Source organism: Ipomoea triloba, chromosome 5, assembly GCF_003576645.1.
Source record: "Ipomoea triloba cultivar NCNSP0323 chromosome 5, ASM357664v1".
Lineage (NCBI taxonomy): Eukaryota > Viridiplantae > Streptophyta > Magnoliopsida > Solanales > Convolvulaceae > Ipomoea > Ipomoea triloba.
In genome coordinates this window covers 792,460-815,998 of record NC_044920.1, presented here as the reverse complement: position 1 = coordinate 815,998, position 23,539 = coordinate 792,460, and the positions used below count along the sequence as shown (strand labels likewise).

Genomic DNA, 23,539 nt, shown 5'->3' with positions numbered 1-23,539 from the left:
AAAGTGAATGGCGCGGAACGAATGAAATGGAACGGATGTCATTTCATCCGTTTTTTTCATTAATCAAAACGACGTCGTTTTAATGCCAGTTCATATACACTGCAGTTACATTTCAACACAACTACAGTTACATTTCGATATAACTACAGTTTCATTCGATAATATAAAACACAAAAGTGAAACTGTTATTCAGTATCAGTTCACATACACTGCAGTTACATTTCAACACAACTACAGTTACATTTCGATAGAACTACAGTTTCATTCGATAATATAAATCACAAATGTGAAACTGTTATTCAGTATCAGTTCACATACACTGCAGTTACATTTCAACACAACTACAGTTACATTTCGATAGAACTACAGTTTCATTCGATAATATAAATCACAAATGTGAAACTGTTATTCAGTATCAGTTCACATACACTGCAGTTACATTTCAACACAACTACAGTTACATTTCGATAGAACTACAGTTTCATTCGATAATATAAATCACAAATGTGAAACTGTTATTCAGTATCAGTTCACATACACTGCAGTTACATTTCAACACAACTACAGTTACATTTCGATAGAACTACAGTTTCATTCGATAATATAAATCACAAATGTGAAACTGTTATTCAGTATCAGTTCACATACACTGCAGTTACATTTCAACACAACTACAGTTACATTTCGATAGAACTACAGTTTCATTCGATAATATAAATCACAAATGTGAAACTGTTATTCAGTATCAGTTCATATACACTGCAGTTACATTTCAACACAACTACAGTTACATTTCGATATAACTACAGTTTCATTCGATAATATAAAACACAAATGTGAAACTGTTATTCAGTATCAGTTCATGTACACTGTAGTTACATTTCAACACAACTACAGTTATATTTCGATAGAACTACAGTTTCATTCGATAATATAAAAACAAATGTAAGGCACTATCTTTTGAGATGACCTGTAGTATCAGTAACAACGGTCCATAATGCATTGTGGACCATGGTCCGCGGTATAACAACTGGACGACGTTATAAAAGAAAAAAACTAGAGTACGAACAGGGCCGCATCTGAGCATGTCTAACATGTGCGGTCGTACATGACTCCCAATTTTTGGGGGCCCCATATTTAAAAAAAAATATTTATATGTATATATAGTTTACAAAAATTTAGGCTAAATGTATGAAGATTGGACCAATTTGTGACAAGATGAAATTGAGCCCAATTGAAAATTGTTTTAAAAACCCTATATATATATATATATATATATATATATATATATATATATATATATATATATATATATATATATAGGATCATATGAGATCACTTGTTTAGGTAAGATCGTGAGATCAGATCTTGTGCATCCATTTAATAATTTAATGGTTTAGATTTATTTAAAATGCTAAGTTGAAGTGTGTTCGAACAGTAATAAAGTGTGTACGAATGGTGATTAAGTGAGTACGGATGGTTATTAAATGTGTGCAAATGGTGATTAAATGTGTGCGAATGGTGATTGATGTACAAGATTTGATCTCAAAATTTGTTAATGGTCTAGATTAATGTGCGAACAGTGATTGCATACCGAATATTATTGACTATCCCGATTACTATTGCCTTTGCATAAAGGAGTTTTCAATGTTGAAATTGTTAAAATCATACTTACGATCAAGTATGTTGCAAGAGAGACTCAATGGATTAGCTTTAATCTCCATTGAAAATGAAGAAAAAGTTGATATCAAAAGTTTGATTGATGATTTTGCATCTAAATGTGCATGATGCATGTCACTTTTTAAATAAAATTCTATAGGTATTATTTTATACAATATTTATATTTTGATATAACTTTTTGAACAACTATTATTTATATATAAAAATTACTCGAAAAAGGACCCAAATTAAAATATGGCACATGGCCTCAATTTTTATTGGAACAGCCTTTACGGACATTTCTACTTCTTCGTAGGGGTAGGACATTATCCATACTTCTTTTTTTTTTGAAAAGGACATTATCCATACTTCTTCTTAGGTATAGGACATTAGATGTCAGTACTGGCATCTAAAAAAAAAAAAAGAAAAAGTACTGACATCTCATTAGATGCTCACAATGAGCCACCGATAATCATATATGTCCTACCCCTACGAAGAAGTATGGAATGTTAAAAATCTAGCTATTTCATTGACCCCAATCCCATATGTGTTAGTCAAGATATCTTTTTCATTTATAACTCCAAAAAATGATAAGTATACTTGTATTAATGATCGTATGAGAAATTAGTTTAGTTATTTGCATTATTAAATTATTAGTACCTTAACATTAACAAATTCAATAAAAGTACATAAAATCACATTAGCAATATTCACTTGGAGGTCACAAATATTGTACGTAAGTGGCTATTTTGAAATTTGATTTGCATTCATCTCTACGTGCGAAAATGAGCATCTAAGCTATACAATTTAAACTCCCTCTAAAATGGTATTGTATATATATAATAGTGCAAACCACTTCCTTTTTCAATGTGTGACTAATACTTATTCAATTCAGTTCTTCCAAGCATTTTTTCACCTTTATTTTCCAACTTAAATAAGTCTACTTTGAGACTCAATTTCTCAATTACCCCATTGATATTTGTACCATAAAATAGCCACTTAAAATGACGTTTTATTCTAGCGAAGGTGTAATAACTTTATTTCGGCTCTGTTTGGTAAATAATCGCTTATTTGACCACTATTAGTTGTTTGGTTAATAAGCTTTTTGTAACTCCAAAATGCTAAAATTCAAAAGGCTACTCAAAGCAGCATTTTCAATTAGCTTTTCGAGAAAAGAAATTATACCAAACAGCTATCAGCTAACAACTAATAAGTATCAAACAACTTTTACAATCAGCTAATATTATCAACAAGTCATTCATTCTAACTCAAACAACCAGCCCAATCAGCCAACAGCCATTTACCAAACAGGGGCTTCAACTTTATTTTCTTTATACCATCATCATATTTTCACATGCAAGGTGCTAGACTTAGCCCTTAACCGATGCAATTTATATCATGGACTAGGGTCCACATAGCATTATGAACCCTGGATTGAAACGATGATGTACAAAATTTATACTCATAAGGTACAAAATTTCATGACACAAGACACAAAAATCACAACATAAGACAAATACACATGCTATATATTTATCTTATTATTTAAATATGATTTAGGTACATAATTAGTATTCATAGGCACAGAATTTCACAATACAAGATACAAAAATTTATAATATAAGACACAATTACTAATTTATTTTACGTACAAAATCATATTGTTAATGTACAAAATTTCATAATACAAAATGCAAAAAAACTCACAACATAAGACACATACACATATACGAAGGTCCAAAGTGTAGTGTGAACCTTGGTCCATGGTATAAAAATTGCTTCACAAACCTCCACCTAATAATTCTCTAGTTACTTAGTATTGAATTGGTCCATTCATCGACCTCTGCCCAACACTTGTTAATGAATGTAATATTACCTTCAATAAAAATTGAGTAACGAAGAAAAGTCTCCTTCCCTCTTCTTAATTAGAGCTTATGTATACCTTTGGACTTGGTCGATCTTGCGTGATGACTTGGTCTTTATTTTGTTTTCCCATAAGAGGACAACCCTATATATATACACACACACAAATAATGTTGGCTGGAAACCAATTCAAGTTGAAAATTCAACACAAACCAATCGTTTGTTATCGATCGTTTGGAAAGTGTATAGTCGAACAACATGAGCTTTTTCCTTGTACTACTACTGCTTGTGTTGTCGGCAGTAGTAGGTTTTGGTCCTACCACCGCCACATCAAAAAGTAATTATCCCATAGCCAAACCCAACTGCGATGATCGTTGCGGGGATGTAAGCATCCCATTTCCCTTTGGGTTGACACAAGATTGTGCTCTAAACCGAGCCTTCATTATTAATTGCACCACTGCTACTTCTAATGATGGTTCTCCTATCGCATTGTTAGTGGGCGGTAATGTAGTGGTAAAAAGGATATCAGTTGAAGGGCAGTTGAACATCAAGAGCTACGTGGCTCGACAGTGTTATGACGAGGGTGTATACCCTCCCCGACTCAATTTATTTTCGTTTAAGTCATCGGGTGAGTCGTTGAAATTGTACGTCAACCAGACCGGCAATAAATTCGTTGCTGTCGGTTGCGACACTTTCGGTTATGTTTACGGCTACGGCGATGACGGTTCCTATAGAACCGAAGGTTGTGTGGCCACCTGTAACAACACACGAGAAGTTGAAGACGGGAGTTGCAACGGCTTTGGGTGTTGCGAGACCGGGATTCCTAACGTGGCTAGGAACGTGTACGTTTCGGTGGATAGCTTGAATAACTATAGCTATACAAGCGGTGTTATTCGTTGCAACTACGTGTTCGTGGTGCAGAAAGAGGAGTTCAACTTTTCCACCACTTTCCTCACCACCAGAGATTGGGATTTGAAGAGGGAAACGCCGCCACTGACGACCCTTCTTGACTGGACCATACCCAAGCAGGAATGCCTTACCGGGTGTTTAGGGAATACCACGTGTGTTCTCGTCAATGGTACTGTCAAGAGTAGTGAGGGGTACCGTTGCGCTTGTAAGGAGGGTTATGAAGGCAATCCTTATCTCACTGGTTGCCGAGGTATGCATAATTTCATCTCTCTATCTCCATCATTATATCTCTATCTTACCCACACACACACACATATATATATATAGGGCGCACTTAGGTACGAACCATAGCTCAAAAGAGAACTGAGAACGCTTTACAGTCGTCCATGTGTCCAGATCATTGAATCATATTTAATTTAAAAAAATGACGCTGTGGCATTTTCTTAAATAACTCGAACTTTGGTGCAAGTAATTGCGTTATAAGTGCACCTAGTTTCACTTACAAGTACAAGTAATATACCCTGTTAGCATTCATGCACCTAGTTGCACCCACTTATAACGTTATGTGCAACTAGTAATAACATTATGTGCACTTAGTATTAAGATTAGTATATATTCTACTTACACCTGTAATACATTTTACTTGCACTTGTGCACCTATTTTCACTTACAAGTGCAAGTAATTTACCTTGTTAACATTCATGCACCTGAGTGCAATTTAGGTGCACCTAATTATAACATTAAGTCCATTTAGTATTGATGCTCAGTGTACAATTTACTGGCACATGTAATACATTTTACTTGCACTTGTGCACCTATTTTCACTTACAAGTGCAAGTAATTTATCTTGTTAACATTTATGCAACTAGGTGTACCTAGTTATAACGTTAGGTGCAACAACATCTAGACACGTGGCGTGCTGCGAAGTGTTCTCAGTTCTCTCCTAGACGAGTGGTTCTCACCTGAATGCCATCATATATATATATATATATATATATATATATATATATATATATATATATATATATATATATGACCACACATACATGCACTATTTTTTTGTTTTTATAGGTCGCTACCTAAGCGCTAATCTACCGCCCGACTAGCAACTAGGGTCTACTGTAACCATGGTCACCTAAGGATTTAGAACTCATTGAGGCTATTAATAAAATTTTAAAAAAAATTATACGATCAATTTTATAATCATTACAATCTTTTATGTTTTCAATATTTATAAAAAGAACCCACAATTTTTGCTAACAACGTCAATATAAATAAGAGCAACCACATCAGTGGTTATTTCACAGTATTTTAGGGAATGAAAGCCACATGGAGGGGAGAGAAGATAAGAGAGAGAAGATTTGGGTTCTCCTGCAAGAATGAAGTTATTTAGGTTTCCAAGAAAAAAGAAATTTAATGATTGTTCACACTACTTTATTTATTTGTTTTTTTAAAATTATATTTGTTTTATTTATTTTTTCCTCTCATTTCATTTTCTCTTTCCTAATCACACTTACAATAATTTCTAAAAAACCGTGAAATAACTCAATTGATAAGGATGCTCTAAGATTCATTAGGCCATCCATATCAATAGTTTTTGTTGGGGTTATTGTCAGAAATTATGCCAAGTCATATGAGGGAAGAGAGGAGAGAGAGAAGATGGGGAGCATATGCTAAATAGGGGAGCATGGAACAGTGCAAAGAAAAAGAAAAGGAGGCTGCTGTGCGCGTTGAGCGCACAGCATGCGCCCACTCTGGCAGGTGGGCGCGTCAGGCGCGCCATAGACAGTGTCTGTTTCTATTTTATTTTTTTTATAAATCATATTTGTTTTTCTCTTTTTTTCTCTCATTTTTTCTTTCCTAATCACACTTACAAAAACTCCTCAATTACCGCGAAAAAACTTCATTAATAAGGATGCTCTTAATAAATTCATTTTTATTCAATTATTATGCACATTGAACTGCATATTGTTGTAAATTTAGGCATTTAATTATATATTAACCTAGTTGCAAATCTGTTCTTTCAGTTACCGACCAAATTGCAAATCTAATACTTCAATGGAATAAACTAACAATTGAAAGGCTAGATTTAGAGAAAATTGTCATTTTGGTCCAATGACTATTGTAGTAGTGTTAATTGCTATCCGCGACTTTCAAAAATGTTAATTACGTACCATGACTATGCATTTTTTCTCAATTTTGGTCCAGCCGGCCAAATTGCCGGCCAAAAACGGCCGGAAAACATTAAACCACCGTTAATCCTTAATTGAGAGGGGTAAAAAAGTCTTTTCCTATTTTTATTATTTGGCCTTTGACGGCCGGAAAACATTCCAACTTCAAGCTTTCATCTGCTACCGCCGGCATGACCTTCCTCTACAGGCTTTAATCCCCCGCCGCCGTCCACCAATTCCGCATGCACCTTGCATTTTCTTCTCTCCCAGCTTCCACATCTCTCCCACCGCCGCAACAACAACCGCCGCGGCGGGGTCTGATATCCCCGCCGCTCTCTCCGCCCTAACTTCTCTCCTCTGCCTATCTCAAACCACTCTCGATTCTCTCTCCAGTATACTCCCGGCAAATTCGGCTCCCTCTCCGACTACTCTCATCCCTTTCCCTTTCAACCCTACTCACTGTCTCCCTTCTCCCTCATTATTCCACCACACTCTCCATTGCCTGCATTCCTCTTCATCTGCTTCCTTGGATTCTCTAATTCAGTCCCGACGCTACCCCCATACGCTCCGCTCCTCTGCTCAGGGCAACGATGTCCAATTCACTCATCCTCTCCACGATCCCCAAGCCGAGTTGTGCTTCTCTCTCGAAAGCTACTTCGATCATGATCAGGATAGTTTCTTCTACGCTAATTGTCCTGGTGTTGTGAGCTTCCCTGGCAAGGATCCGTCCCCTCCAATGCTCATTTTGCCCGGTTTCTTATTGTCTCATTGTTCCAATTCCACGGAAAACTGTGTTATAGATCTGAAGGAGTTTCCTGTTGGTCGTACTCAGCTTCTTCCTTCTGAAATATACGCCATTAGGGTTGAAGTTCATTCATGGAATGATTTTCCTTGCAGCTATTCGTATAGAATCCTCCGGGCGGCTAGAAATGAGTATGTAGTTTGTGTTCTTTGCCAGCATGGTTGATTGCCAATTCACCTAAGTATGGTGTAGTGATTGATGAGGCAATGAGCAATCATATAGTTTTGTTGTGTAAGCTGTGTTTGAAAGCTGTTGTTAGTGAATCTGTTGGGTTAGCTAATGCGCCTGGGAAACAAGAAGGGGATAAGGAATCAGTTTTGAGTGATCGGAGGCTTGAATGCCCCATCTTAGTCCGGCCAAATTTCCTATAATAAAAATAGGAAAAGACTTTTTTACCCCTCTCAATTAAGGATTAACATTGGTTTAATGCTTTCCGGCCGTTTTTGCCCGGCAATTTGGCCGGCTGGACCAAAATTAGAAAAAATGCATATTCATGGTACGTAATTAACATTTTTGAAAGTCCCAGATAGCAATTAACACTACTACAATAGTCATTGGACCAAAATGACAATTTTCTCCTAGATTTATAACAATTAAAAGATAATGACTATTTTACTGTGGATCATTGCCCAAAATAATATCGTTTCTTTTAATAAAAAAAAAAGGGCACTCACACCGTATAATTAATTATGCTTGTATAACATATTCAATTTCATTTTATATACATTGTACTTTCATTTCAGCATAACTAAAGTTTCATTTTGTTTCAACTACAGTTTAATTTGACATTATACATATAATAGTCTTATTACAGTAAGATATGTTATTGAATTTTACTTTATATACATACACTGTAGTATTATTACAACACCATTAAATTATAATTATAATTCAACTACGGTTTCATTGGACAATATACACTCAAATATATGAAATTTTTATTCAGTTTCATTTTATATACAATGTAGTTTTATTACAACACAACTAATGTATCATTTTTATATATAACTACAGTTTCATTTGACAATATACACTCAATATGTGAGACATGTTATTCAGTTTCTTTTTATACACATTGTAGTTTCATTTCAGCACAACTAAAGTATTATTTCAATTCAACTACAATTTGATTTGACAATATACACTCAATATGTGAGACATGTTATTTCATCTTATACATGTCTAGTTTTATTTCAACAAAACTAAAGTATCATTTTAATTCAATTATATTTTCATTTGATAATATAAACACAATATGTGTGACAAGTCTGAACTCACTCAGAAATACAAAATTTGTTAAATATAACGGACGTAAGATGCTGTTTCTAGACCATGTTCCACATAGCATGGTCCACCGTATAGCAATTGTCTACACTCATCATATGTTGTTTGCTCTCCTTGTGTTTTGTCTTCATTTGCTCAACGTTAATTTCTTGTCAATTGGTTTTGCAGATATTGATGAGTGTGAGGTTGGACAGAAGAACAACTGCTCCAAAAATTCTATTTGCACAAATACTGAAGGTGGTTATGAGTGCGCTTGTGAGAAAGGTTACGAAGGTAATCCATATCTTCACCCAGGTTGCCTAGGTACGTATATTAGGTTTACACTTTTAAATGTACAATTTCATTTTTCAGAGTTTTTTTTTTTCTTTTTTCTTTTCTCTTTTTGTCTTTCTTCTTTGCCACAGCGGTCCCTTTAATATAATTTACCTTTCTTCTTCATTGGCTCTACAGATATAGATGAATGCGAAAATGGACAGAACAACTGCTCTGAAAACTTCACTTGTAAGAATAAACCAGGCGGTTTTTCGTGTCATTGCAAGGATGGTTACAATAATGATGGGAAAGGTGGCTGCCAATTACCTAGTATACATGCAAACAATGTGAACATGATTGCTTTGGGTAAACATCTTTTGCCATTTAACAACACTTCACGTGATAGATAGTTAGATACTACCATCAACACTTAGCTTGTTTAAGTAATTAAGAAATGTTGATTGCAGGTGCGGCTTTAGGTGCTGTAATTCTGCTGATGGTCATTTGTTTTTCTCAGTACTTGGCATATCGACAAAGGAAATCAGCACATATGAGAGAGAAATTCTTTAGGGACAATGGAGGAATGATTCTGCAACAAAAGATTGCTCAAGGTAGTGCATCTTCTGGCACAACAAGAATTTTCACAGCCCAGGAGCTTAAAAAAGCCACCAACAACTATGACCAAACTAGAATTATTGGTCAAGGAGGTTTTGGCATTGTCTATCGAGGACACCTTCTTGACGGAAGAATAGTAGCAGTTAAAAAGGCCAAGATGATGGACCCAACCCAAGTCGAGCAGTTCATCAATGAGGTAATTGTGCTCTCCCAAATCAATCACAGAAACATTGTCAAACTCTTTGGGTGTTGTTTAGAGACAGAAATTCCGTTGTTGGTTTACGAGTTCATAAGCAACGGGACGTTGTTCGAACATCTAAACAACAAACACAAGGCATCGACATTATCATGGTCGACCCGTTTAAGAATAGCAACAGAAACAGCTGAGGTCCTCTCTTATTTACACTCTGCAGTTTCTCCTCCAATCATCCATAGAGATGTTAAATCTGTAAATATTCTCCTTGATGATGACTACACCGCCAGGGTATCAGATTTTGGTGCATCGGGACTAGTCCCTCAAGACCAAACTCAATTGACAACAATGGTGCAAGGAACATTTGGTTATCTAGATCCAGAGTACTTGCAAACCAACCAATTAACGGAAAAGAGTAATGTCTATAGTTTTGGAGTTGTCCTTGCAGAGTTGCTTACGAGTAGAAGGGCTGTATCTTTTGACGGCCACGAGGAAGAGAGACTTCTATCCCAGTATTTCCTTTCATTGTTGAAAGAGAATCAGTTGTTCAAAATTCTTGATGGCAACATTATATGTGAGGGAAACACTGAAGAGCTTCAAGAGGCTGCCTTGCTTGCGAAAAGGTGTTTAAATGTGAAGGGAGAGGATAGGCCAACAATGAAGGAAGTTGCTATGGAACTAAGTGGATTGAGGAGAGCAGCAATACAACCATGGACCAATAATCCAGAGGCTTCTATGGGCCAATAATCCAGAGACTTATATGGAATCAGAGGCTCTACTTACGTTATTAAAGTGACAGTTTTTCCTCCTGAAATGTTAAATTGACATTGTTACCCTTAAAAATAATTATTTCATTTATTTTTCTTCTCCAACAAATTATTACTTATAGGCATGGATGATCACAATTCGGTTCGAACCTAACCAAACACTGTAGCAATCATACTGAAATAGTATGGACTGTTCTGGTTACGATTCATAACCGAAAAAATAAAATTAAATAATTGTTGAACCGTGAAGCGGAACTTAACCACAGTCATATATAGTAAAAATGATCAAACACTTATTTTGATAAATCGGTACGGTTCGGTTCCAATTTCGATTTTGAACCGCCAATCAAAACTTATTTATTTATTTATTTATTTTTATAATTTTATTTCTAATTTCTAAATAGTCTAAATTCTACAATTATTTTATTTTATTTTTAGGTTCTGAATCGTAACCGTAACCGTCTATACTATTTAAGTTCAATTGCTACAGTGTTCGATTAGGTTCGTATCGAACTGTGATCTTCCATACATATTAGTAATAATTGGTTGGAGAATAAAAATAAATGAAATGTTTATTTTTAAGGGCAAAAATGTCAATTTAATATTACAAGGGAGAAAACTACCACTTTTAAAATAACTGAGGGAAAAACTGCCACTTTAATAACACAGGGGGGAAAAAGTGCTATAAGCACATAACATAAGGGGAAAAAGTGTCATTTTCCCTTAAATTAATTACTGTATTTCAAATTTATATTATGTTGGATCTTTATTTGAATTCCATATTTGCTTTAATTTTGAACTTCAACTTTTTTTTTTTTAATTAAACTATGAGTGCAATAATGTTATTACAAGCTTTAATATTAAACGTACTAATAAATTCAACCAGTAAACCTTCTTATACACCTCTACAAAAATCAAATGCATGCAACTAATTTTTACATTTTAAATTAATGAATAAATTAAATTATATACACTTGAAATATACTCTCTTCGTATCATTTTATGTGCTCATTATAATTAACAAAGATTAACTCAAATTGTTCAAAATTGAGTCACACTTGTACGAAATCATCTCACATATCTTTTTTTTGTGAGTTGGATCGGGTTGGATCGAATCAATATGCAAAATTAGGAATAAAATTGTTGTTATTTATAAGGAAAAACATAATAGTTTTAAGGACAAAATTGTTGGAAAAATGGCATAAATGGCATTTTAAGTGGTCATTTTGTGGTATAAATATATGTGGGGCCCACTTCCGATTTGGGTCGAGTCAAAGTGGATTCGGGTTCTTCATAGTTAGACTAAGAGATCGATATATTATACGCTCAAAATTAATAATGGATTAATGAGAAATTGGTTCTTAAAGTAGACTCATTTGAGATGGAATTTAGGTGTGGAAAAGCTTTAAGTGAGCTTTTGTCCTACATTGGTTAGGAAAGAGGCTGTGCACCACTATATATTTCCAGGTGAGCAGCAGCATTTTGAAAAGGATAGAAAATGATAAGCTTTTCCCCTCGAAACTTTGCCCATCCATGTGTTGTTCCTAACCCAATGTTTTAAGGAGAGAAGCGACTCGATTCGTGCTTACAACCTAAGGTTTTCTTGTGCTCTAACACCTAACCCAAGGTTTTAAGGAGAGAGGCAACTCGACGGGTTTTAAGGAGAGAGGCGACTCCATTCGTGCTTACAACCTAAGGTTTTCTTGTGCTCTAACACCTAATCCAAGGTTTTAAGGAGAGAGACAACTGGACTCGTGCTTACAACCTAACCCAAAGATCGTCCACCTTCGTCCCTGTTCCAGGTTTATTCTAACCTAGTAGGTTAATTTCTTGGATTTATTGTTTTCTGTGGATTTTTTTATTTTCTCCATTTTCTTGGGTTTCCGAGAATTATTTCCAACAAAAATGTAATACTTTTATATTTTAATGTAAAAGTATTACTTTATTTTTTTTATCAAAATTAATATATTTTCCCTTGTGCAAATGTTGCAGTTTTCTACAATCAACTAATGTTTGCAACTACCCATCCTTTTCGTGGGGGAGGTTGGGAGGCTAGTTAGTATAAAAGTTTGGTCTTTTTTCTTGTTTAGACATCATGCTCGATCTTGTCTATATCACTGGATCTCTGTAATAGCAATTACACAGCATATTAATACAAGAATTGTCTCCGCAGTATACATTCTTTGTCTTTTCGTACTATTATTCATTTACTTATTCTATTTTTTATTTATTGAGTTTATTAATTCGGACCCCAAGTTAATTAGATCCATAAACTGTAATATCTTTTGGTACTTTGTCTGAATATTTGACACAGTTCTCATCGAATGTATCTTTTGTCCAACAAAAATGTACCATACGCTTGGTGTACAAATTAAATTGAGGGAGAAAGGAAATGACGACCAAGATCAGACTTGTACGTGCTTTGGGAATTAAAGCTATCATATTCAGTGGTTTAGAATTGTTGGTTTTATGACTTTTGAGTAGTTAAGGGCCGGCCAACACTACCTGTTATAATTGCGAGAATATAAGAAATATGTAGGAAAATATAGCGAGAGAATATAGGTATTGTATTGCTCAGAATTGCCTCTCCTTCTCCATGAATGGATGGTCTATTTATTAATTATCTTTTTATATTTTCATAAAATCAGCCCTCAATGATTTTCAATCAAATAAAGTTACCATTGATTTTATTAATTATCCTTTTATATTTTCATAAAATCAGTCATCAATGATTTTCAATCAAATAAAGTTACAAATATATATCCCCTATAAATAATGTATAATAATAATAATAATAATCATAATAATAATATAATCGGATAATAATAGGAGTGATTATTATTATTATTACAGTAAATTGATTTAAAATAATATCAGGATTGATTATTATTACATTATAAAAAGACAATAATTCTTAATCGGTGAAAAAGGTAAATTGATTTAAAATAATAACAGGAATGATTATATTATTAATAAAGGCAAATTGCAAATTATTAATTCTTAATAATAATAATAATAATAATATAATCGGATAATAAAGGGAATGATTATTATTATTATTACGGTAAATTGATTTAAAATAATAACAGGATTGATTATTATATTATTAATAAAAGGCAAATTGCAAATTATTACGGAGTAATTCTTAATTCTTAATAATAATAATAATAATAATAATAATATAATAATAATAATAATAATAACAACAACAACAAAAACAGGAGTGATTAATCAATAATTATTAGGAAAATTGCATGCTAAAGTACATTATAAAAAAAACAATAATTCTTAATCAGTGAAAAACGGTAAATTGATTTAAAATAATAACAAGATTGATTAGGCAATAATTCTTAATTGTTGAAAAACGGTAAATTGATTTAAAATAATAAAAAGAGTGATTATATTATAAATAAAGGCGAATTGCAAATTCTTAATTTTTAATCCGATAATTACAGGAGTGATTATTATAAATAAAGGCAAATTCAAATGATTTAATAAAGGCAAATTGCATACAATAAAATAGAAATTACATGCTAATGTACATTATAAAAAAGACAATAATTCTTAATCTGTGAAAAACGGTAAATTGATTTAAAATAATAACAGGATTGATTATTATTAATAAAGGCAATTTGTAAATTATTAATTCTTAATATAATAATAATAATAATAATAATAATAATAATAATAATAATAATAATAATATAATCGGATAGTTACAAGAGTGATTATTATTATTAATACGGTAAATTGATTTAAAATAATAACAGGATTGATTATTATTGCATTATAAAAAAACTGCAAAAATTCTTAATCGGTGACAAACAGTAAATTGATTTAAAATAATAACAAGATTGATTATTATTACATTATAAAAAAGGCAATAATTCTTAATCGGTGAAAAAGGGTAAATTGATTTAAAATAATAACAGGATTGATTATTATTAATAAAGACAAATTGCAAATTATTAATTATTAATTCTTAAAAATAATAATAATAATAATAATAATATAATAATAATATAATCAGATAATATTAATATTAATCAATCAATAATTATTATTAATCAATTATTTTTAAAATTTTCCAAATAAATTTCTATCTAATAAATTCTCATACCACTATATAAAGCATGCAACCATGCAACCAATTTCACATCTTTTGTTCACTCCATCTTACCACTTTAGCTTCATACACACAAAACAATCTACATACAATGGCCCCTATTTTTGTTTTACTATAAATAAGATAAACGCGATCAGTACTGTGTGAGCAATCAAAGTACAATTGATTCGTCTTTACGAAGTCAAGAACAACCGAGGAAAAACCTTAGAATATGTGTTGGAAGATGTGGAGGTATATGTTCTTTACATATTGTTTATATATATATATATATATATATATATATATATATATATATTTTTTTTTTCCGTTTCTTATGTTTTTGTTGCTTTAATCTGATCATAATTGATGAAGTTCCCACCCCAGTTGTTTCATTTTTATATATTTATCTATTTGTTTGTTTTGATATGAACTAATTGAATCATAATATATATTTTTGTTGTTTCATTTTTATATATTTATCTATTTGTTTGTTTAATTATTTATAATTTAACCTTTAATTTTATTATTTAATATAAAAATATTATTCGTGCATCGCACAGGTAAAACACAAGTCTTGCTAATATTATAAGTGCTAAGTCCAATCCTTATCGAACTCTTCGGTAGCACTCTTGGGCCGGTCCGATGCATGTGGCCCAGGCCAAATGTTATTATCCATCATCCAGTCCCCCACTTTCTTGAGATTTCGTGAATACGAAATCTCTTGAAAGTATATATAGTTGTTCTTTTGGGCCGGTCTGCATGGCCCAAGCCTAGTGTTATTATCCATCATTCAGTCCCCCACTTTCTTGAGATTTTGTGGATACGAAGTCTCTAGAAAGTATATTTAATCATTTTCTGATGATCGTCTTCAATTGCATCAACCTAAGATTTTTCCTCCGACCGGCCACGTAGCATTATGCAAATACAACAATTTCACACAAATTCAACAATAAGTATACACACACATAGAACAACATTTAAAGAAATCATTATAAGATTACGTAAAAAGCAAGAATATACATAAGCCAACCACTGCGCTACGGGTGGGGCTTCCTTATGTCTCCAGTGTGAATATGAATCTTCCATTACCTAGTGAGTGTGCGTTTCTTCCACACGGTGGTAGGAATACGAGTCTGCCACTGGCTAATGGGTATATGTCGTCCACACGGTGGTGGGTATAAGTCTTCTATTGCCTAGTGAGTATGCGTTTCTCCACACGGTGGTGGGAATACGAGTCTGTCACTGGCTAATGGGTATTTTTTTCTTCCATTGCCTAGTGAGTATGCGTTTCTCCCACACGGTGGTGGGAATACGAGTCTGCCACTGGCTAATGGGTATACTTTTTTTTTCTTCCATTGCCTAGTGAGTATGCGTTTATTCCACACAGTGTGGGAATACGAGTCTGCCACTGGCTAATGAGTATACTTTTTTTTCTTTTTTTTTTCATATCATCTTTTCTCTTATTTCTCTTTTTTTTTTTTTTTTTTGCGCACAATTTTGTGCATAAATTTGTATGGTATGTACAAAACCGATGCATGGATGATTCAGCCAAGGATGAAGTATGTTGCGTGAATCGGAAGCTACTTGCAAATGCAAGATATTTTGCTACTGAAATACTTGCAATATGATTATAGAGAACAATCTAGGCATTTTCATGCAAAATCCTATCTTCAAAAAGGTCGTTTTACTGCATTAGGAGGAAAGAAAATTATAGAATACAGACATACAGTCATCAACATTACCAAGCCACATTTGACATTAACATTTTTCAAAATCTCATAACCCATCACCTTTTATCATCACATGACAAAGGCACCAATGGACACTGCCAAATCTCTTTTCAAATCAGCATATACTATCAAAATTTAAACCTAGATAATATTAACAACTATGTAAACTCAAAACATAACAGTACACGAGACTTAAGGACCACAAGATTACAAGAACTATAACCCAGAACCAAAAATAAAAGGTGAAAGTAGTAACATCATGTTGGCTCCATTCTCAAATAAGATGTACAATATATAGACAATAATTTTTGCCTAAGAAACTAAGAAGTAAACTTCAGTATAGATGGAAATGATTTGAAGAGTAAAAAGGACATCAGAAATATTTACCACTTGCACTGATCATAGGTTACTATCATAGACAAAACGGATTATGCCACCATTTGATTGCAATATCTCTATTTTTTTCATGTCTTACAGAACCTCGGAAGCAAGATGATTCAACTCTGAATTCCCAAATACCATGAACACGAAGCTATAGCTAATTGCAATAAGCTTCAAAGCAAGCATTCCGAATTTCTCAAACTGAATGCCAATCACAGAGTCAGAACAGAAATTTATGATTAAATAACACCATAAAGAGACAAAAATCCATAATATGCATAAGATACCAAAATTAAATACACTGTCGTAATATATCAGTACAACATCCTAATAATCGAGAGAATAGATAGTACAAAATTACGAAAAATGCAGACAACAGTGGACACTCCATATAGAAATAGTAGCGACAAAAGGGGGCTTATCTGATCCGGAAACTAAAAGGTGAGGCGGATTGATCCAATCTGACCTGATAGAGTAGTGAATCAGTCCTGATTCTTAATCTTCTCCATGTCCGAATTATGATCCTCATGATTAGGGTTTCGAGTGTGTATTTTTGGGTTTGATGAATGATGTAGTGTGAGCGGGGTGTGAAAATAGGTGTAAAGTCGAACCACGGGGATTGAATTTTATGGCACGTAAGGAGTAATCACCTAAACTCTAGTCACCAAGGTGTTGAAACTCATAAGGATCCAAGCAAACCATTTTAAAGATTAAGGTGTAACAACTACAAGATATTTTTGGAATTTTGGATATAAGGGAAAAACAAGATTAAACTAGATGCAAATTCTATTTGGGAAGATGGGTCAAATTAGGTGTATTACTCCAACTCTAGGATTGAGGGATGAACAATGGCCCTAGGTTCTTAAGGCTAGCACAAAGGAATCCAAGTTCCGAAGGATTAGAACAAAGGTTGTCCCATTTCCATGGTGAACCAACCTAAGTTCTTGAAGAACAAAAGCTATTTAGCCCCAAATCTACCCCTATTTCCATAGGAGAGAAAATGGGTTTGAGATTGGGTTGGCTTAAATCTTCCATCCAACTTCTATTGAAATGAAAGACTTTCCAAAGACAAGCAATAATCATTGGCCACTAACTATTGAAAGATAGAAATAAACCCAATTTCAAACTCAAGAACCCTAAATGGGTGTTCATCTCCTTTTATGCAATAATCACATAACAAGCATCAATAGAAGCAATAAACACCTAATCTAACCCATATATAAGACTACTCACTCATATTCATTATAAACATAGCAAGATTCAACAAGAAAAACATAAATATGCAATAAATGTAAAGAGGAGAAGGGATAAAGAAATAAACCACTTTTGATATTAAATGAAGGGGAAGAGTTGGTGGAATCCACTCCAAATCTTCAATACAAGCTCCAAGTTGTGTTCTCCAATGTTAATCTAAGCTATACTAAGCTAATAAATGCTAAGGAAATGAAGAAAACTAGTTCTAAGCTCTCTAGGGTTCGTCACTTTTCCAAAAATGCAGAAAAAAAAAAACTTAAATACTGTGCAGCAGACGGGGCCTCCGGCCTAGCATCCGGCCGGATGCTAAGCCGGATGGCCAGATATATAGAAATAGTGAGGAGGCATCCGGCCGGATGTCTGGCCAGATGTCAGGCCGCATGTGCTCAAAATTCTTGCTTTCCTTCCACTTTGCATCCTGCTGCTCCGATCCTCCTTGAGTGAAATCTAAGCCTCCAAAATTGTTCCATTAAGCTCCAAGAAGTCTCCTAATGACTCGTTGTGACCCATTGTATCTAGAAACATCAAACCACACAAACAAATCATAGATTCCACTCAAACTAAAACACTTTGTTATCAAAAATTGTTAAAGTATGGGGAGAAAAAGAGTTAAGAATCTAAGGTATCAATGAACGAACGTAAACTTTTTGTATCGATCCCCACAGACGGCGCCAATGTTGGTTTTATGACTTTTGGGTAGTCAAAGGCAGGCCAACACTATCTGTTATAATAGCGATGATATAGGAAATATGTAGGAAAATATAGTGAGAGAATATAGGTATTGTATTGCTCAGAATTGCCTCTCCTTCTCCATGAATGGATGGTCTATTTATACATATTTTGGGCCTAAAGCCCTACAAAGAATAAGAATCCTGGACTACCTCATATTGGGAGTTCCTGTTACATCATAACTAATAAACTCTAATCTTGCTAATATTATAAGTGTTAAGTCCAATCCTTATCGAACTCTTCGGTAGCACTCCTCTTCGGTAGCACTCTTGAGTCCATGTGGCCCAGGCCAAGTGTTATTATCCATCATCCAGTCCCCCAATTTCTTGAGATTTCGTGGATACGAAGTCTCTTGAAAGTATATATAGTTGTTCTTTTGGGCCGGTCCGCGTGGCCCAGGCCTAGTGTTATTATCCATCAAGAATAATATTTAGTCTCCCTTTTTTTTTTGATAATATATTTAGTCTCCCTTAAGTGAACAATATTATAATTAGTTGTAGTCAATTGTTGTTACTTGTTGGTGCATAAAAAGATTTTGTATTTAAAATTTTCAGTTTAATAATGTTTTTGTAAAGATTATTACACTCTCGTAGAATAAATAAGAAAAAAAAAAGACAAATAAAATAGAAATAACTAAAGAAAATCAACCATTATTTCAATCGAATTATAATACTTTTTTTTACTCAAAGGAATAATGGAAACAAATCATTATTCATAAACAATTATCTTCCTGCAGCTACTGGCAATTTCATATGATGTTTTAAGCTATCATATTCAGTTGTTGTTGTCATACTAAAGGTGGCATCATATTCAAAGGGGATTGGTGGGTTAACAAGTAGAGCATGTGATTCCATGGAAGTTTCTGAATTATTATTAATCCATGGATGTTTTGCTGCTCTCCTCAATCCACCTAGTTCAACTGCAACTTCTTTCATGGTTGGCCTATCCTCCCCATTCACATTTAAGCACCTTTTTGCAAGCAAAGCAACTTCTTGTAACTCTTCAGTGTTTTCTTCGCATACAATGTTGTCATCAAGAATCATGAACAATCGATTCTCCTTCAAGGATGAAAGGAAATGCAGAGATAAATTTCTCTCCTCCTCTGGACCATCAAAAAATACTGCCCTCCTACCGGTTAACAACTCCACTAAGACAACTCCAAAACTGTAAACATCACTCTTTTCCGTTAATTGGTGGGTTTGCATGTATTCTGGATCGAGATAACCCAATGTTCCTTGCACCATAGTTATCAATTGAGTTTGATCTTGCAGAACTAATCTCGACGCACCAAAATCAGATACCTTCGCAGTGTAGTCGCTATCCAAGAGAATGTTTGCTGGTTTAACATCTCTGTGGATGATGGGTGGAGAAGCTGCAGAGTGCAAATAAGAGAGAACCTCAGCGGCTTCCGAAGCTATTTTTAAACGGATCAACCAAGGCATTTTTGATGCCTTCTCTTTGTTGTGCAGATGCTCGGACAATGTTCCGTTACTTATGAACTCATAAACCAACAACGGGATTTCTGTCTCTAAACAGCAACCAAAGAGTTTGACAATATTTCTGTGATTGATTTGGGAGAGCACAATTACCTCATTGATGAACTGTTCGACTTGAGTTGGGTCCATCATCTTGGCCTTTTTAACAGCTACTATTCGGCCGTCAAGAAGGTGTCCTTTGTAGACAATACCAAAGCCTCCTTGACCAATGATTCTATCTTGATCATAATTGTTGGTCGCTTTTTTAAGCTCCTCGGCAGTGAAAATTCTTGTCGTACCAGAACACACACCACCTTGAGCAATCCTTTGTTGCAGAATGAATCCTCCATTTTCCCTAAAGAATTTTTCTTTTATCTGTACTGATTTTCTCCGTCGATATCCCAAGTATAGACAAAAACTAGTGATCAGCAACATTATAGTGCCTAAAGAAACACCCAAAACAATCACGTTCACATTTTTTTCATGTTTACTAGGTAATTGGCAGCCACCTTCCCCATCTTCCTCGTAACCTTCCTTGCAATGGCATGAATACCCGCCTGGTTTATTTTCACAAGTGGCGTTTTCGGAGCAGTTGTTCTTTCCCTTTTCACATTCATCAATATCTGCAGAGCCAATAAACAACATATTAAAACTAAATAAATGAAATTGTATTGGCAAATTATACCATGGACTAGGTCCATTGTGGACTCTTGTTCAAAATAAAATTTAGATTATAGGTATGTAATTAACATATTATATATATGTCTCCCGTTAATAAATTATGTGTCTAGGCACATATTATGTTAACTAGAAGCACATAATATGTTAACTACCTACACATAATATTTTAATAGTAGGAACATAATATGAAATTAACATATTACTCCGTATATGTATTAGCATATTATTGTGTGCCTTCAATTTATTTACAAGACATAATTTATTATCTGAAGACACATAATTGGTTAATTGCGGACACAATTTTTGGACCAAGATCCACAATACAAGTTGGATCATGGTCGTCCATGGTATAAAAAATTGAGATATATTGGGATTACAATTGTTATATCATAGACCATGGTTCATATTGCATTGTGAACATGATAAAAAATTATGTACCTTCATTTAACACATTTTGTACCTACAATTAAGAGTTCTGTACATGCAAGCAAATAACTTTATAATTACTGACACATAATATGTTAGCTATAGGTACAGAAACTGTAAACTATACAGAATCTAAAAATTATGGCTTGACCTAGGCTATGTTTGGCAAACCTAGCTGAAAAGGTAGCTGAAAGTTGAAAAGTAGCTGAAAACTGAAAAGCTATAAGCTCGAAACTGAAATCTGAAGAGCTGTTAAGCTAGCTGTGATGCTTAAAAGTGTTTGGTAAAATTAGCTTTTTGATAAACTGATAAATGTAAAAAGACTAAAAAGGACATATTCATACAATTTAAATAATTTTAAATTTAAATAGGTTTGTTTGTATATTAAAATATAAAATAATGAAATCAATATATGTAAATAAAATATAAAGTAAGAACATGTATTTGAAAATATATAAAGTAAAAAAAAATGTTTATAATTCATAAAATTAGTTCATATATATAAAAATTAATGTTTAAACACAAATGTCAAACTGAAATTACAACCAAACATAATGAAAAGAAAATGTCAAAAGCGTTTCAATTAAAATGGATAAAGGATGTCATTTATTTAAAATAATAAGGATAAAGATGGAAAAAAGTTAAAAAGCTGCTAGCTTATTTTTGAAAAGCTACCCCAAGTAGCGTTTCAAAATAAACTCTTATTTTAACTTACTAGCTTATTTTGAGAACATTACCAAACAGAGCTTATAGCTTGTTAATAGCTTAAAATAAGTTATAAGCTACTAAATAAGCTCTGCGAAACAGAGTTCTAGTCTCTTGGCCAACCATATTTTTTAAGAATATTGTTGGGTTTACTTTGTATAAATTAGCCTTGTGTAGGCCATATTAAAGCACAATTATATATGTAAAGCCAATAAATAAATGAATGAAATTGTATATAGAAAGTGTAGATACCTAGGCAACCTGGATGGAGATATGGATTGCCTTCATACCCCTTCTCACAAGCGCATCTGTATCCCCCATCAGGACCTTCAAAAGGGACACATGTGGTGTTACCTTGGCAAGTACTCCTAGAATTACTGCAAGTATCGTTGAAGATGACCCAATCAATCACCATCGGCAATCCTTTGACTTCCCATTTTCTGGTAAGCATATCGGACGAAAATTCAAACGCATCCTTTTTCACCACCGACGCATAGCTGCAACCAGTAGCCCCTTCCGTACTCCGATTCCCCGCCATCCTTCGCAACGTAAAATTAACGTTGCTGGCTAGGATAGGAATGTCGGTGGTCTGGCAACACCCGATTCCCGAGCACGCCCCATTCGCCACATCTTGCAAACGGTTACACGACGCTATACAGCCTGTCTCGTACGACAGCCCTTTGTCGCTCCCGGAGACAGTGGCGATCGTGTTGCACCCGACAGCAACGAACTTATTGGCGGTTTGGTTGACGTAGAATCTTGGTAATCTCAGCCATGTCCGTGCGAAACCTAGGCCGCAATTTTGAGCTATCAAGGTCATAACGCTCAACTGCCCTTCAACAGATATTTCGTGGACCTCTATGTTAGAGCTCCTTGCAAATGCCTGAGGAGAGTCATCCATGGAGCAATTGATGAAGAAATCTCGGTTTAGGTAACAACCTGGGGTCAACCCAAAGGGGAATGGGATGCTTATGTTCCCACAATGATCTTTGCAGTTGGGTTTGGCTATGGGGTAGTTGGTTTTTGAGGTGGCGGTGGGGGCAAAACATCCTAGAACTGCCCACAACACGAGTACAAGGAAGCAATTCATGTTCTTGGATTATATTAAACAGGCCGACATCGAAATGGGATTGATCAGGAATGGTTTCCAACTACATATACTATATATGATTGTAATGGCCTGCTACCCTTTGGCCTCTTCAAACAAAAGACCAAGTCACACAAGACAGCCAATTTAGTCCAAAGGTTATATATAAAATAAAAACTATAATATGAATATTCGGCCAATTTGACAATTTTTTGAATATTTAATTTAATTTCCGTTAATGTCTAATCCATAATATAATATTACGTTATATATGCTTGATTTCTTCCAAGTCTCCCCCAATTATATACTACAACCGTTGGGATAAAAACAAGAAAAGGTGTATACACTGTGATGGGACGGCAGTCACGGCACACAAATGAAAACAATATATATATATATATATATATATATATATATATATATATATATATATATATATATATATATATAT

At 34.0% G+C, this 23,539-nt stretch overlaps 2 protein-coding genes across 3 annotated transcripts; one reads left to right on the top strand and one right to left on the bottom strand.

Annotated features, from left to right (window-relative positions):
- The first annotated feature begins 3,740 nt into the window (after positions 1–3,740).
- On the top strand, positions 3,741–10,606 carry LOC116019719 (wall-associated receptor kinase 3-like). Of its 2 annotated transcripts, XM_031260026.1 has the most exons (5): positions 4,596–4,681; positions 6,048–6,221; positions 8,857–8,991; positions 9,139–9,306; positions 9,408–10,606. In XM_031260026.1, the coding sequence occupies exons 2-5, from the start codon at positions 6,119–6,121 to the stop codon at positions 10,493–10,495; spliced, it is 1,494 nt and encodes a 497-aa protein (XP_031115886.1). In that variant the 5' UTR covers positions 4,596–4,681; positions 6,048–6,118; the 3' UTR covers positions 10,496–10,606. The 2 variants fall into 2 exon arrangements, with proteins under 2 accessions (XP_031115885.1, XP_031115886.1); XM_031260025.1 differs by lacking the exon at positions 6,048–6,221 and having other exon boundaries at positions 3,741–4,681.
- An 8,830-nt stretch (positions 10,607–19,436) lies between these two features.
- Positions 19,437–22,620, bottom strand: LOC116019582 (wall-associated receptor kinase 2-like). Its single transcript, XM_031259856.1, has 2 exons — positions 22,254–22,620; positions 19,437–20,812 (listed from the first exon to the last, which is right to left on the bottom strand). Exons 1-2 carry the CDS (start codon positions 22,537–22,539, stop codon positions 19,437–19,439), a joined length of 1,662 nt encoding a protein of 553 aa, XP_031115716.1. The 5' UTR covers positions 22,540–22,620.
- Positions 22,621–23,539: the final 919 nt, after the last annotated feature.

Excerpts from the sequence above, each read along its gene's own strand:
- LOC116019719 (XM_031260025.1), top strand. The coding sequence starts at position 3,781 with ATGAGCTTTTTCCTTGTACTACTACTGCTTGTGTTGTCGGCAGTAGTA. Across the intron at positions 4,682-8,856 it reads TTATCTCACTGGTTGCCGAG|ATATTGATGAGTGTGAGGTT; the intron begins GTATGCATAATT and ends TTGGTTTTGCAG. Across the intron at positions 8,992-9,138 it reads TCTTCACCCAGGTTGCCTAG|ATATAGATGAATGCGAAAAT; the intron begins GTACGTATATTA and ends TTGGCTCTACAG.
- LOC116019582 (XM_031259856.1), bottom strand. The coding sequence starts at position 22,539 with ATGGCGGGGAATCGGAGTACGGAAGGGGCTACTGGTTGCAGCTATGCG. Across the intron at positions 20,813-22,253 it reads TCTCCATCCAGGTTGCCTAG|ATATTGATGAATGTGAAAAG; the intron begins GTATCTACACTT and ends TTGGCTCTGCAG.